At 55.2% G+C, this 14,610-nt stretch overlaps 1 protein-coding gene across 2 annotated transcripts; it reads right to left on the bottom strand.

Annotated features, from left to right (window-relative positions):
* Window positions 1-5,030: 5,030 nt before the first annotated feature.
* LOC113996991 (class I histocompatibility antigen, F10 alpha chain-like) lies at window positions 5,031-9,641 on the bottom strand. 2 transcript variants are annotated; one of them, XM_027738463.2, is made up of 8 exons: window positions 9,566-9,641; window positions 7,723-7,986; window positions 7,200-7,481; window positions 6,730-7,002; window positions 6,507-6,614; window positions 6,373-6,409; window positions 6,215-6,247; window positions 5,031-5,842 (listed from the first exon to the last, which is right to left on the bottom strand). In XM_027738463.2, the coding sequence occupies exons 1-7, from the start codon at window positions 9,639-9,641 to the stop codon at window positions 6,229-6,231; spliced, it is 1,059 nt and encodes a 352-aa protein (XP_027594264.2). In that variant the 3' UTR covers window positions 5,031-5,842; window positions 6,215-6,228. The 2 variants fall into 2 exon arrangements, with proteins under 2 accessions (XP_027594264.2, XP_039247374.1); XM_039391440.1 differs by having other exon boundaries at window positions 5,031-5,731.
* Between the last annotated feature and the right edge of the window lie 4,969 nt (window positions 9,642-14,610).

Raw genomic sequence — 14,610 nt, 5'->3', positions numbered from 1 at the left:
CGGGCCTCCTGCCAGCCCGGGCACATCGCCGGGGCTGTTGTCCAGCATTCCCAGGCACAGCACAGTGAGGTGATCAGAGCTGAGCAGCTCAGCAGCAGCGACAGCAACAAACAGCCACTAAGGAGCACCAGACTCTGACACACAGCCAGGAGCCCCAGACAGCACCAGCAGCTGTAAATTCCAGCAGCACATCCCAATCCCACCTGTCAGGATCTCCAATGCTCCCAGCCCCACCTTGGACACCAACAAAGGCTGTTGTGGTTTCACCCCATCCAGCCCCAAGCCCCCCCAGCCACTCCTCACTCACCCACCAGCAGGACTGGGGAGAGAACTGGGAGGGGATGAGAGAAAGAGAGTTTAATAAGGACAAGCAAAAGCTGCACACACGAGCAAAGCAAAACAGGGAATTCATCCTCTATTTCCCATGGGCAGCGGTGTTCAGCACCTCCAGGAGAACAAGATTCCATCCCATGGAACAGTGACTTGGGAAGACAAGCTCCATCACTCCAAATGTCCCCCCACTTCCTCCTTCTCTCCCCCACTTTATACACTGAGCATGATGTCACATGGTCTGGAATATCCCCTGGGGCAGTTGGGGTCACCTGTCCTGGCTGTGTCCCCTCCCAACCTCCCACACACCCCCAGCCCCTCCCCAGCGTGTCCATACAAGGGGCAGGAAAGGCCTTGGCTCTGGGTGAGCTCAGCACTAACAAACCTTCTCTCTGTTCTCAACCCTGTGTTCAGCACACGCCCAAACACAGTCCCACACCAGCCTCTGCAAAGAAAATTAACTCCACCCCCCCCAAACCAGCACATTCCAGCCCTTATTCCACACCAGTCCCATCATGCCCAGGCCCCACAGGACTCAATACAACTTCAGCCCCCACCACCCCCTTCCCATTCTTTGTGTAACACACAGGTCTTGTTCCCTTAGTCTATGCACCGCCCCTGCAAAATGTCCATAAAATGGCCCCAAAATCCCCGTTGAATTCCTCCAGTCCATGCCTTTGGGCTCCCCCTGTTCTGGTGGTCCCTCAGGGCAGGAGAGGGGCTGTGTGGGGAGAGTTCCTGGGCACCAAAGGCAGCTCAGCTCAGGTCCCTGCTGCCCTGCAACTGCTGCTCCTGAGGCTCTGTAAGAGATTGTTCCATCTCTGACTCGCTTCTTTGTTTTTACATTGACTGGTGTAATGAACAATAAGTAATTGGCCTATTGCCATCAGCTGAGGTACGTGCCAAACTAAGTTTTTCAGGCTACCAGGAGCCCCCCCGGAGCCCAGTGACTGAACAAAGTGGTGGACACCGACTTTAGCCTTTAGCAGGGCTGCCTTCATCGACCTAGGGGGACATTGTGGACTGCTCGCTGGAACCCCTGGAGAGTCTCCAACAGAAAGGTGTTCCATTTTCCCGCCTTGGCAGAGCCAAAATCCCGTATAATAAACTGCCCAGAGTCCTTTTGATCTTTGAGCAGCAAAGGTATTTATTGACAGCGCTGGCAGCAAGCCAGCTATTGCTGGACAAACCTGCTCAAAGGCTTCACACAAAATCAGCAGTTTTTATACAATTTTTGTATATGATTAAATGCATATTCAAGTGATTACAACATCTATCTATGCATATTAATAACAGGTGGAGTATAGGTGGAGCTCAGGCAGGGCTTGGGGCGGTGCTTCTCTTGGCCCTCAGTTTTGGTGGTAGATCTGATCTTCTTCCCATGGGTCTGGGGGCTAATTCTCATCTTCCTCCGTTTGACCTCCCTTCTCTTCTATTGTCCTCGACCCGTTCACTGAAGCTTGGAGAAGGCCTTGGCTCCCAGCCTGTTTCTTCTATTCAAATGTCTACCTTATCCTACTGCATCTTAATTTATTACCTCTAGGCCTATTCTATGATTCTTTTACCATTCTTTTAAGTTTTGGTCCAGTAGGTAGAACAGAACGAGTACAGATTGTACAGATGGTAATAGCTGGTTAGCAGGCCCGAATTTCTCAGTTAACTCTTTTGGGCCTGGCCTCCTGTTTCACTGAATACCAGCAGCTTAACCAAGATACTGTGGAAGGATCTGCCCGGAGCCAAGCTGGCCAGGGAGCGCCCACCGGGGGTATTTAAGGCAGTGCCCAGCGCTGTGGTCCTGTCCAGCCCAGTCGGTGTTGCCCAGGGTCCCGTGCTGGCTGCTGGCCCCTCTCCTCGCTCCGTCCTGCTTTGCCTCCGTCTCGCCTGCCTCCGTCCTGCTCGTGTCCCACCTGCCTTCGTCTCCTGTTTGTCTTTGATCCAGTCTGCTCACCACCTGCTTCTCTCCAGCGTTCCTTCCCTGACTGCCTGAGGCTGACTACACCCAGTTCTCTCACTGGTGGTGGGAACCTTTTTGCACTTTCCTTTTGTAGCCTTTCCTTTTCCTTATCTTTCCTTATCTTTCCCTCTTTTTCTCCCCCCCCCCTCGCTTTTACCGTTTTAACTTATTGTTACAAATAAAGTTAATTGTCTGTTTGAGACCATTTGGAGTTTTGTGCCTTAATCTCGCCTTCGAAGTAATCATCTAAAAGAACCTCGTTACAGCCTCTGAACGGTCTGTACCAGGCACTTGGTGTGTTCAGCTGGAGGAGACTGAGGGGAGACCTCACTGCAGTTCCAACTTCCTGGGGAGGGGCAGAGGAGGGGCAGGCCCTGAGCTCTGCTCTGGGGGGACCAGGAACAGGACCCCAGGGAATGGCCTGAAGTTGGGTCATGGGAGGTTTAGGTTGGATATTAGAAAGAAGTTGTTCCCCCAGAGGGTGGTTGGGCACTGACCAGGCTCCCCAGGGCAGTGGGCACAGCACCAAGGCTGACAGAGCTCAAGGAGTGTTTGGATGATCATCCCATGGTGTGAGATGGGGATGGTCACAGGGTCCAAGGGTTGGACTCAGTGATCCTCATGGGTTCCTTCCAACTCAGCACATTCTGTGATTCTTTGTAACACCCCACCTTTGCCTGCTTTGCTGCTTCTGTTAACCACAAGTTCCTTCCTTTATTGTTTCTTTACTTGGCAACTTGGTTACACAGAAATTTTCTATGGCACATTCTGCTGCAACCATTACTAGATCTGTTATGTCTCCAAACCCAATGTCAGCCCTATGGAGCCAGGCCACCATCCATTGGCCCTCTTGGCCACCTGGGCACACTTTGCCTCTTGTTCAGCTTCCTGTCCATCCCCACTCCCAGCTCCCTTTCTGCCTGCCTGCTCTCCAGCCACTCTGACCCCTGCCCAGGGGGCTGACGGGGCTTCTTGTGGCCAAAGGGCAGGACCCGGCCCTTGGCCTGCTGGAACCTCATCCCCTTGGAATCAGCCCATGGATCCAGCTTGTCCAGGTCCCTCTGCAGAGCCCTCCTGCCTTCCAGCACATCAACACACACCCCCAACTGGTGTCAGCTGCAAATTTGCTAATGGTACCCTCGATCCCCTCATCCAGATCATCAATAAAGATATTAAACAGGACCGGGCCCAACACTGATCCCTGGGGGACACCACTGGTGACCGGATCCCAACCATTCCCACCACTCTCTGGGCCCAGGCCTCCAGCCAGTTCCTAACCCAGCACAGAGTGCCCCTGTCCAAGCCTTTTCCAGGAGTGTGCCATGGGAGACAGTGTCCAAGGCTTTGCTGAAGTCCAGACAGACACATCCACACCTTCCCCTCACCCACCAGGTGGGTCACCTGATCATAAAAGGAGATCAGGTTGGTCAGACAGGACCTGCCCCTCCTAAACCCGTGCTGGCTGGGTCTGATCCCTTGTCCATCCTGTAGGTGCTGTGGGACTGCACTGAGGATGATCTGCTCCATAACCTTGCCAGGCACCGAAGTCAGGCTGACAGGCCTGGAGTTTCTCAGGTCCTTCTTGCAGCCCTTTTTGTGGATGGGCGTGACATTCACCAACTTCCAATCATCTGGGATCTCCCCACTGAGCCAGGGCTGTTGGGAAATGATAGAGAGTGGCCTGGTGAGCTCTTCTGCCAGCTCCTCATCAGCCTCGGGTGGATCCTGTCTGGTCCCATAGACTTGTGAGGATCCAAGTGGCTCAGCAGGTCACTGACTGTTCCCTCCTGGATTACAGGGGGGCTGTTCAGTCTCCTGTCTCTGTCTACCAGCTCCAGAGGCCACTTGTCCTGAGGACAACCTGTCTTACTGTTGAAAACTGAGGCCAAGAAGGTGTTAAGTACCTCAGCCTTTTCCTCATCTTTGGTAATTATGTTCCTCCAAACCTCATGTCCAACAAAGAATGGAGGTTTTCTTTGCCTCTCCTTTTGCTATTGATGTATTTATAAAAACACTTTTATTATCCCTTACAGAAGTGGCCAGATGGAGTTCAAATTGTGCTTTTGCCTAATTTCTTTTCTGCAGTTTGTTCAGTTGTTCTTGTGAGTGAACAGAGGGGTTTGATTTTTCTCTTCTCTCGGGTGGGTTATGCTTTACAGTCCTCCCCTGTCTTTCAGGAGGTTCTCACAGTTCAGTTTTTCAGCTCCTTTCAGTGTGTTCCACAGCATGATTTTCCCAGCCTGTGTGCTTTACCGTGTCATGCAGGAGTTCTGCCCACATAGGGACCAGTCTCCTCAGGGCCTGTGGATCTCGTAAAGTTTCATTATGCATTACATCTCTTCTGATTTCACTTTGTCACCCCACTAAATATATTTTCTACATTTTCTTGCATATTTTCCCACTCCTACCAGTTATCCACCGGCCAACACTCATCAGTGTTAATGTGTGACTGTGCCTCCATAAATATTCTGTTAAGCCTTTTGTCTGTTTCTCAAAATCATTTGCCATCCTGCTGACTACACCAAATTGTTGTGGGTGGGACTGGAAGGCTTTGAGACAAAGTTCATTAGAGAAGTCCTGCTGTTGAGTCTCGAGGTGCAGAAAGGACTCCCTGGCTTTCTGAACTCCTGCTCCGAGAGGAGCCTGGGGGTGGCTGGATCCAATCTCAGCCTCGGATTATATTAACAAAGGATTTAAGGAAAGATAGAGATGTGATTGAATCAGCTTTTAATGATGGCAAACCAGATATATTTATATAAAGTTATTTATTATTTATGACAAATGAACAGACAAACGAACAGACAAGTGTACAGAGGAAAGATCTTAACCAGAATAATTTACTACACAGTATAAATGCTACAAACCTACCAGTAGAGTATAATACAGCATAAAATAGTGCCCTGTATCAAGCAATTCTAGCAAAGCAATTGTACCAAATTGTATCAAAACTGGCAAAAAGAAACAAACATTAGTGGGGATTGATGTAACTCCGTGTGCAATTTAACCCCTGAGTAACCATGAAGAGGCCTCCCTGCTCCATGGGACAAGCTCTGCACACTCCAGGAAAGTCTGTGGAAGAATCTGCCACGTGAAAGTTGGGCTGGGCTTTCATAGTTACAAAGAGTTTGATTGCCAGTCCCATTTCTGCAGGCCAGCCAGCAGCTTATCAGTCAAATCCTGCTTCCAAAAGCCCGGGGTGTGTTTGCAGTGGGCGAACCAGGCTGGTTTTAAGCACAACCCAACACTAAAAGCAGCCCCTTGGCACCAGTGGGAGCTCAGCACAGACAGCTTGGGTTGTTTGGGTTCTCTGACTGGATTTTAGGCTTTATTCGGGCAGAGTGTCCTGCCAGACCTCCCAACCTCCGTGTCCCCCCAGTTCTCCACGCTGTCAGAGCCCGTGTCACAACACGTGGAGCCACTGCAACAGGTTCTTTTCCTGAGGGATCCCTTGGAGGGGATGAAAGAGAAACAGTCCTGGAGAACCGGAGTGACACCAGGGATGGCTTTTATTTTTGGCACCTCTGGAATCGTAACCGAGGATCGCTCAGGGGGCGATTCCTGCCAGGATGAGAGCGAGGCACAGAGTCACCATGTCCCTGTGCCCATCCCACAGGATGGATCCAGCTGCAGAGCCCACAGAGAGGAGGAACTGCACTAGAATCCCACCCCATCCTGCTCCACCCATCCCATCTGACCCCACTCCATCCATCCCACCCCAATCCTGCTCCATCCACCCCACCCAACCTCGCTCTGAAATCCCATCCCAATCCCACTCCATCCATCCCAGCTGATCCTGCTTCAGAATCCACCCCACAATTCCACCTGATCCCACTCTGGAACCCTGCCCTGATCTGGAATCCTGTCCCAATCCTGCTCCATCTATCCTGCCCTAATTTCCCTCTGGAATTCCACATGGATCCCACTCCATACCTGGGAGGCAGCAGTCAGTTCCCATGTCTGTTCCTGTGGAAAGAGAAGATTGATGAGATGCTGGCCTGGATCACACACCTGGACTCATTCCAGGATCCATCATGGGATCCACATGGAGAAGATCTGGATCTGGATCCAGATACGCTGCTGGTACTCACTGTTGGCCGCACCATACTACTTCCTCTTCCCTCCTCCCTATGGAAATAAAGTGGGATCAGGACCCGTGGCACAGGATTCCAGGAATGCTGCTGGGCAGATCTGTGCCCCTTCCCAATCCCCATCCATGAGTTACCAGATCGGAGCTTCCAGACACGGACTCCAATGAGGCTGATTATGATGATGGCAGCGATGATGGACACAGTGACCAGCACCAGGATGAAATTCCATCCAAATTCCGGCTCTGGGAAGCGCAGGATGATGAGGAGGGGGAGGAGAAACTGGAACCCCCATCCCACTGCTCCACATCCCCAAATTCCTCATTTCCCAATTCCCACATTCCCCGTTCCCAGCCTCACCCCAGGCGAAGATCCCGGGCTCCGGCATTCCGGCGTGCTCCACCCGGCACCGGTACTGCTCCCGCTCCCCCGGCAGCGCCTCGATCCTGGCCCAGCTGTGGAAGGTGCCGTCGCTGTTGGGAACGATCCCGCCCCACTCCGTCTCCTGATCCCGGATTTCATCCCCCTTCAGCCAGTTGATCCCGATGATCCCGGGGTAGAATCCGTACGCGTGGCAGGACAACGTCAGGATCCCGTGTTCCTCTTTCCCAGACACATGGACGTCGGGGGGCTCTGGAATGGGATAATGGTGGGATCTATCCATGGAATTCCCAAGGGAATGGGACAGCAATGAGATCCACCCACAGAATTCCCATGGGAGGGTGAGATGCATAAACAGAATTCCCATGGGAATTCCTCTGTTCTCAAATTCCACCTTCCCAAATCCCACATTCTCTAGTACCCCATTCCCATGGGAATTCTGCCCCCACCTTTTTGCTCCAGCGCCTCCTGCCCATACCGGACGTGTTTCCGGAGCACTTCCAGGCAGATGTGCTCCAGGTAATTTGTCAACCTCTCCATCTTCATCTCATCAGATTCCCAGAGCCTCTTGGTGATCTGGGCAGCGCCATCGGCTGCCACGAATCTCCTGGATCTGGATCCCAACTCAAAGGAAAGGAAATCCCGTCCATCGTAGCCTTCCCGATGGGATCCACGGATGCTCCCGTCCGACAGGAGCTCACAGCCAGAATCCCGCTGCAACGTGTGGAGACCTGGGGGATGAAATCGGACCCACAGAGACCCATGGAGGTGTGTCCCAGCCCCACAGGGCCCCATTCCAGCCCTACAGAGTCCCATAGTGTGATGAAGATCCACAGATCCCGTCCCAGTCCCTTGGAGTCCCATGGATCCCCCCAGGCCCACAGATCCACATCCCAGCCCCACAGATCCTCATCCCAGCCCCACAGATCCCCCCCCAGGCCCACAGATCCTTCCCTGGCTCCCCCCACTCACCCCCACTCTGGTTGTACCGGATCTGCAGCATCTCCAGGTGGGCGGGGTCCTTGTGCTGGTACATCTGGTTGATCCGGGTCTCCGTATCCCAATATCCCGGCTCAGCTCCAGCCGCCATCCACAGAGTCTGCGGCTCCACCCGGCCCCGCTCGCTGTCGTAGCGGCTGATGGGGATCCCATCCACAAACGCCACGGCCACATATCGGGGGAGCCCCGGGCCGGGCTCCGACACCACCACTCGCAGGTAACGCAGGGAGTGGAGAACTGGGGGGACACGGACATTTGGGGGGGCTGGGGAGGCCCAAGGTGAGAGACTGGGGGGCTGGGGGGGCTCACGGGTAAAGGAAAGGGGGAACTGGGAGAGCTGGGAGAGCCAGAAAGGGGCTTGGGGGGCCCAGGGTCAAGGAAAGAGGGATGCAAGGATGAGCAGAGGTGGGATAGGGGGTTGCAGGGGGTCCCTGTGCCCAGGAAAGGGGGGCCCCAATGCTGGGGAAAAAGGGATCATGGGGTGGGGAAACCCAGGATGGCAGGGAACGGGGGGTCACAGGGGTCCCCTGCATTCTGGAAAAGGAGGGCTTGGGGCTGGAAAAGGCAGGAATGGGGCTCCAGGGGGTCCCAGGGTGAAGGAAAAGGAGGTGTTTGGAGTCTGGGAGAGGCTGGATGGCCAGGAAGGGGATGCAGGGGGGTACTGGTGCAGGATAAGGGGGAGTAGGGGGGCCCCAGTGCACAGGAACAGAGGTTCAGGGGGGTCTTGCTGCTACATAAGGGGGTGTAGGAGGGTCCCTGCGCCCAGGAAAGCGGATGCAGGGGGGTCCCAGTGCCCAACAGGAGCATAGAGAGGGTCCCAGTCCCAGATAAGGGGTTCAGGGGGATCTGGGTGCTGAATAAGAGGGTGCAGGAGGGTCCCCATGCCCAGGAATGGAGGTCTGGGGGGTCCCAGGGTCAAGGAAAGGGGGTGAGGGCACTGGGAGAGGCAGGATGGAGGTTCAGGGGGGTCCTGTGCCCAGGAAAGGGGGGTACAGTGGTCCCCAGTGTTGAGGAAAGTGGGGTCTGAGAGCTGGGAAAGGCAAGAATGGGGGGCCAGGTCGTCCCAGTATCGAGGAAAGGGGGGTCATGGGATGGGGAGACCCAGGATGGCCGGGAATGGGGTCCTGGGGCCCTTTGGTGTAGAAGAAATGGGGGGCTGCGGAAGGCAGGAATGGGAATCAGGGGGTCTTAGGGTCAAGCAAAAGGTGTCTAGGAAAGGTGGGATGGCTGGGAAAAGGGGTGCAGGGCGATACTGGTGCAGGATAGGGGGGCCCGGGGGGCGCTGGTGCTGGGGAAGGGGGATTTCAAGGGGTCTCAGAGTTAAGGAAAGGGGAGGCAGGGGCTCGGAGAGGGGGCATGGGTGGTCCAGGGGGTCCCTCTGCCAAGGAAAGGGAGGTCCTGCTGCTCCCAGTGTCGAGGAAAGGGTGGTCACGGGGTGGGAAACCCAGCATGGCCAGGAATGGGGGTCCTGGAGGTCCGCGGTGCTGCGGAAAGAAGGGCTGGGGGCTGGGAAAGGAGGGAATGGGGATCCAGGGGGTCTCAAGGTCAAGGAAAAGAGGTATCTGGCAGAGGTGGGATGGCCGGGAAAAGGGGTGCAGGGGGGTCCCGGTGCCGAATGAGGGGGTGCAGAGGGGTCCCTGCGCACAGGAACGGGGATTTCAGGTGGTTCCGATGCTTGATAAGGGGATTCAAGGGGGACCCAGTGCCCAGGAATGGGGGTTCAGGGGCGTCCCGGTGCCAGGAATGGGGGTTCAGGGGGGCTCCCGTGCCCGGAAGTGGCGGTCCAGGAGCTCCCGGTTCCGAGGGCCCCACTCACCCTCCGCCGCCCCCGCCGGGGTCCTCAGGAGCCCCAGGACCCCCAGCAGCGCCCCCAGACCCAGCGCCGGAGCCATCGCGCTGCTCCGCTGGCCCCGCCCACAGCCCAGGCCCCGCCCACAGAACCGCCTCCGGCCCCGCGATTGGCGCCGCTATTTCCTGACCGCCAATGGCAGCACGATGTGCTCGTGACGTCACCGGTCGCCGAGCAGATCCTGGTCGCGCAGTTTGGGAGGCGGAAGCGATCGAGGGAGCGCGGGGGGGGGGGCGGGGACGGGGGAGTTCCTGGGAATTCTCCTGGATCCCCTTTGGGACCCCTCCGGGCACCCCCTAGATCGCCCTCGGCCCCCCTGCGACCCTCCTCGGCCACGTACTGTGGGACCTCCGGGCCGGGCTGAGCTGAACTCGCGGGCCCTGCGCTTAAACTCGGCCTTAAACCCGCTGGTTTGGGGCCAAAGCGGGGGAAGCGCCGGGATCTGCGGATCCCGCGGGGACGGGGGGGATCTCCCTGTGCCAGTGCCCTCCCCGCGCAGCCCCCACTGCCCCCCGCAGACCCTCCTCATCCCTCCTGGATACTGCGTTCCAGAGCTTCCCAGGGACAGCTCAGGCGTGTCCCGCCCGAACTCCTCCCAGAGCAGCTCCTGGGCCGTTCCTTGGGAGACACCGAGGGGGAAAAGCTCGTTTTGGCTGCGTGTGCGGGTCCCTACCCCCGGCGGAGCAGGGCTGGGCGCTGGGACTCCGACCCCTGATCCCGAATCTCCTTCTCTGTCTTTCTCGTCTCCCTTTCCTCGGGGTGATCATAAATCCCAGAGGGGCTGGAGAACCCCTTTCCCAGTCGTGGGTTTCCCAGGGAAGTGGGTGCAGGGGTATCCCAGTGTGCAGGAATGGGGGTTCAGAGGGGTCCCAGGGTCAAGGAACGGGGAGGCTGGGAGAGGTGAGATGGCTGGGAAAGGGGTTGCAGGAGGTCCCGGAGCCGGATAAGGGGGTGCACGGGGGTCCTGGAGCTGGGGAAGGAGCTGCAGGGGCGTCTCAGTGACCAGGAATGGGGACTCAAGGGGGTCCCAGGGTCCAGGAAATGGGGGGCTCCCAAAAGCCCTCCCTGGGAGGAGCAGGAGCTGGGTCAGGAGCTCTGTAGGGAGAGCAAAGAGGGTGACACCGGGATGGGGGGGCGGCGTCCGGCGGCAGCTCTGGGTCGGGGCGGGGGCAGGATCCGGGAAACAGCGGCGGCTGCCGGGAAGGGACCGGGATGGATTGGGACGGGATGGGATGGACTGGGGTGGACTGGGATACCGGGATACACTGGGACCAGGAGCAGGACCCAGCAGGACCAGAACTGAGGCAACGGGGATCATACTGGGAGCAACTGGGAACACATTGAGGGCTACTGGGAGCGTGCTGGAGGCAACTGGAATATACTGGGAGTGACTGGGATCATAACGGTGGAACCTGGAACCTCACTGGGGTAACTGAGAGTGACTGGCAATGACTATGAGTGTGCTGAGGACTGTAAGTGGGATCTACTGGGAGTGTCTGTAACCATAGTGGGGGGGACTGGGACCACTGTGGGAGCAACTGAGACCATGCTGGGGGGAACTGGGACCATGCTGGGGGGAGGTGGGAGCAACTGTGAGTGACTGGATCTATGATGGGGTAACTGGGATTGACTGGGACCATGCTGGGGGGAGACTGGGATCATACTTGGATTGACTGGATCTACGCTAGGGGCAACTGGGAGCAACTGGGACCATGCTGGGGGCAACTGGGATCAGAGCAGGATCATATTGGGAGTGAATGCATCAATGCAAGGGGCGACTGGGAGCAACTGGGACCATGCTGGGGGCAACTGGGATCAGAGCAGGATCATATTGGGAGTGAATGCATCAATGCAAGGGGCGACTGGGAGCAGGTGGGACCATGCTGGGGACAACTGGGATCATATTGGGAGCAACTGGGATTAGACTGAGGGTGACTGGGCTCATACTGGGATCATACTGGGATCACAGTGGGAGCAGCTTGGCTCATGCTAGGGACAGCTGGGATCATATTGGGAGCAACTGGGACTAGACTGAGGGTGACTGAGCTCATACTGGGATCATATGGCAGTGCCTAGGAACATGCGAGTAGCTGGGATCGTGCTAGGGCAACTGGGATATACTGGGAGCAAGTGGGATTATGCCAGGGGTGACTGGGAGCAACTAGGACCACCCTGGGGATGATGGAGAGTGGCTGTGAGCAACTGGGATCATGCTGAAAGCTACTGGGAGCAACTGGGAGTGACTGGGATCATGCTGAGAGTGACTAGGAGCATGCTGGGGATGCCTGGGATATACTGGGAGAGACTGGGAGTGACAGGGTTCATACTGGAAGTGACTGGGACCATATAGGGAGTGTTTGGGATCATACTGGAATCATTCTGGGAGGGACTAGAAGCAACTGAAGCCATACTGGGGGTGACTGGGTGTGACTGGGAGTAACTGTGTGTACAGGGGGTACTTTTGACTTAGATGATCAATGGAGCATAGAGGTGTGAGAAAGAAGTTATATTGGGATGTGAAACCAGCCAGAGTATTGTAAAATGTAACTTGATGGCACGAGTTAACTGAAAGGTCCATTGTGCTTTTTAGCAAGTCAACTTGATGTCCCCCATTATCAGAGCTGAGTTCCTCCTTGGCTTGCCCCATACTGCAAGATGGATACAAAACCCCTTGAAACACAGTGGGAGAGGTCCATAGGGGTGAGAAAGATGATGGGGAGGGGAAGATTATGTGGGCAGGGGTTGTTGGCCCCTTGCCCTACAGCAGGGCATGCACAGACTGTTGCTGTTGGGTAATGAACAGGCGGGGTTTGGCTGCCACTCAGGCATCACCTTATACTGTGCCCTGGCCCTACGTGGTGTAATGTGGAGCTGATAAAATGGGGTGTCAGAGCTGCTGAGCTGAGCGATCCTCATCCTGCCATGGAGCCTGTGTTGCTCCGCGGGGACGCCCGCTAAGCACGGGCACCGACCAGCTGCTGCAGATCCTGGCAGCCCTGGCCTGTCTGTGTGGGTAAGCACAGGTTATTGATAGGAAGCAACCAAGAAAGCAAATGTTTTATATCCTTTTTTTGTATCCCTTTAATTCCCTTTTTACTAGTTCATCATCATGGCTGGGCTTCACAAACGAAGATTTGGGGAGGACTCTCCCCACATTTGCTACAAGTACCCTTGTGGCTAAAGAGACCAATGCGAGATAGACAAGTCCAGTTGCAAAAGGCACAGCAGAAAGACTCCTTAGGTGGCTTCGGCAAGACACGGTTCTTTCTGCATTGTCTTTTCTCCTCAAGAATGATTCTGTGTGTGTTCTCAAAAGAAGCAGCAGCGTTATAGATGGTGTATCTCCAGGTCTCCCTATTGGAGGCCAGAGTAGACCAGTGATGAAGATCAATATGGCCGAGGCTGAGATATTGTTTCAGGGAGTCCTTCTATCTTCTCTTCGGGGCTCTTCTCTTGCAGCAGCCGGTGGCAAGTTCACCATAAAGCAAGATCTTAGGGAGGTGGTGGTCCTTCATCCTGGAGATGTGCCCTGCCCATCACAGCTGTGTTCTCAACAACGTGGCCTCAATGCTTGTGATTGCTGCTTGTTCTAGAAAAGATGTATTGGTCACATAATCTGACCAGTGGATGTTTAGGATTGTACAGAGACAGCATTGATGGAAGTGTTCTAGGAGTTGCAGGTGGCGGCGGTAGATGACCCATGATTCAGACCCATATAAAAGAGTAGACAGCACAGTGGCTCTGTAAACACTGATCTTTGTACTTTTCTTCAGGTGTTTATTTCGTCAAACAAAGTTTTCCAAAAGCTCTCTATGCCTTTGCCTATGTAGTGGTTTGGACTTTGTTTTCCCCCAGAGGCTAAGAAAAGTGGTAGACCCCAAGGGGTGGAAACCCCTGGATGTTTTGAAGTTCTGCCCAATGGGCCCTCCTGCAAAAATGTCAACATTCCACAAGCTCAACGGAAGAGATGAGTTGTAGTTTGGTTGAGGAGAGGTGACCATGTTGTAGAGCCACGAGGAAGGGGCTCGGAGCCCCACAGGGGATCTTTGGCCCCCAGCCCCCAGCGGGGGCCTGCGGGGACCTGGAACAGCATAAAGCTGGGCTAGGTGTCTGTAGTTATGCTGGGAGATGTTTTCTCCATGGGCGCAGAGCAGCAGCCGGCACTGACCAGAGAAACGGTGGCAGAGAGCCAGGACAGATAAGACCTGAACCAGAGGAGCAGCAGAAACAACATGCAACACCGCAGAGAAGACTCCTGGAAAGGGAGAGAGAGAGAGAGCCAGCAGCTGAGAGACAGAGTTCTGGGGGTAAGACTGATATCAGACCCCCCAAAACTCCTTTGAGATCCCTCTGAGAAAAGAGGGAGATGGACTCCTATTAAGGAGAAGAGTTTTAGACATGCAGCACCGGAGAGAGAGAGGAGCTGAGAAGCTCAAAAGACATCCCAGAGATGGAATGCGGGGGGAGTTGACCTTGGCTCCCCCCTCGCACTGCTGCCATGGTGGCAGCCTGAGGCAGTGGCACAGAGGCCCTGCAAGGAGCTTGGGTCTCCTGGAGATACCAGACCGTCACGAAGACCCCCCTGTGTCTCGTGATATGACGTGGTGAAACGACCTTGTCTGGGGTTACGAAGCCCACGGAAGACCCCTTTGCCTGTGTCAAGGGGGCCGAGGGAGATTGGATACCTCCCATGTGAGTGCTGGCAGAAAGCCAGCTATCAGCTGCTGCATGTGGAAAAGACAGACAGACTGCTGCCTCAGAAGATGCTGCTGCTTAAGGACTGGAAGGGATCTGTCCTTCTTTCCCTCCTGGACTTTTATTTGGAGGGGAGAAGAGATCTGATCCATTGTAAATACTATATGTCATGGTAGACATAGTTGTGATCGTGTGTATAATGTATTATAATATTTATTTGTACAGTCATTGTAATATATTCCCTTTCCCCCACTCTGAGTCTGGCTGTGTTTTTGTCTGGAAAACCCATCTCACATTAGGTTGAGATGTGGGAGGGG

The sequence above is a fragment of the Pipra filicauda genome, unplaced genomic scaffold (assembly GCF_003945595.2).
Source record: "Pipra filicauda isolate LSUMZ 115617 unplaced genomic scaffold, ASM394559v2 scaffold965_size44538_pilon, whole genome shotgun sequence".
Lineage (NCBI taxonomy): Eukaryota > Metazoa > Chordata > Aves > Passeriformes > Pipridae > Pipra > Pipra filicauda.
Note: the sequence above shows the minus strand (reverse complement) of the source record. Positions and strands in the feature narration are given on the sequence as shown.

Excerpts from the sequence above, each read along its gene's own strand:
- LOC113996991 (XM_027738463.2), bottom strand. The coding sequence starts at position 9,641 with ATGGCTCCGGCGCTGGGTCTGGGGGCGCTGCTGGGGGTCCTGGGGCTC. Across the intron at positions 7,003-7,199 it reads GGAGGCGCTGGAGCAAAAAG|AGCCCCCCGACGTCCATGTG; the intron begins GTGGGGGCAGAA and ends ATCCCATTCCAG. Across the intron at positions 6,615-6,729 it reads GCCCGGGATCTTCGCCTGGG|AGCCGGAATTTGGATGGAAT; the intron begins GTGAGGCTGGGA and ends TGCGCTTCCCAG.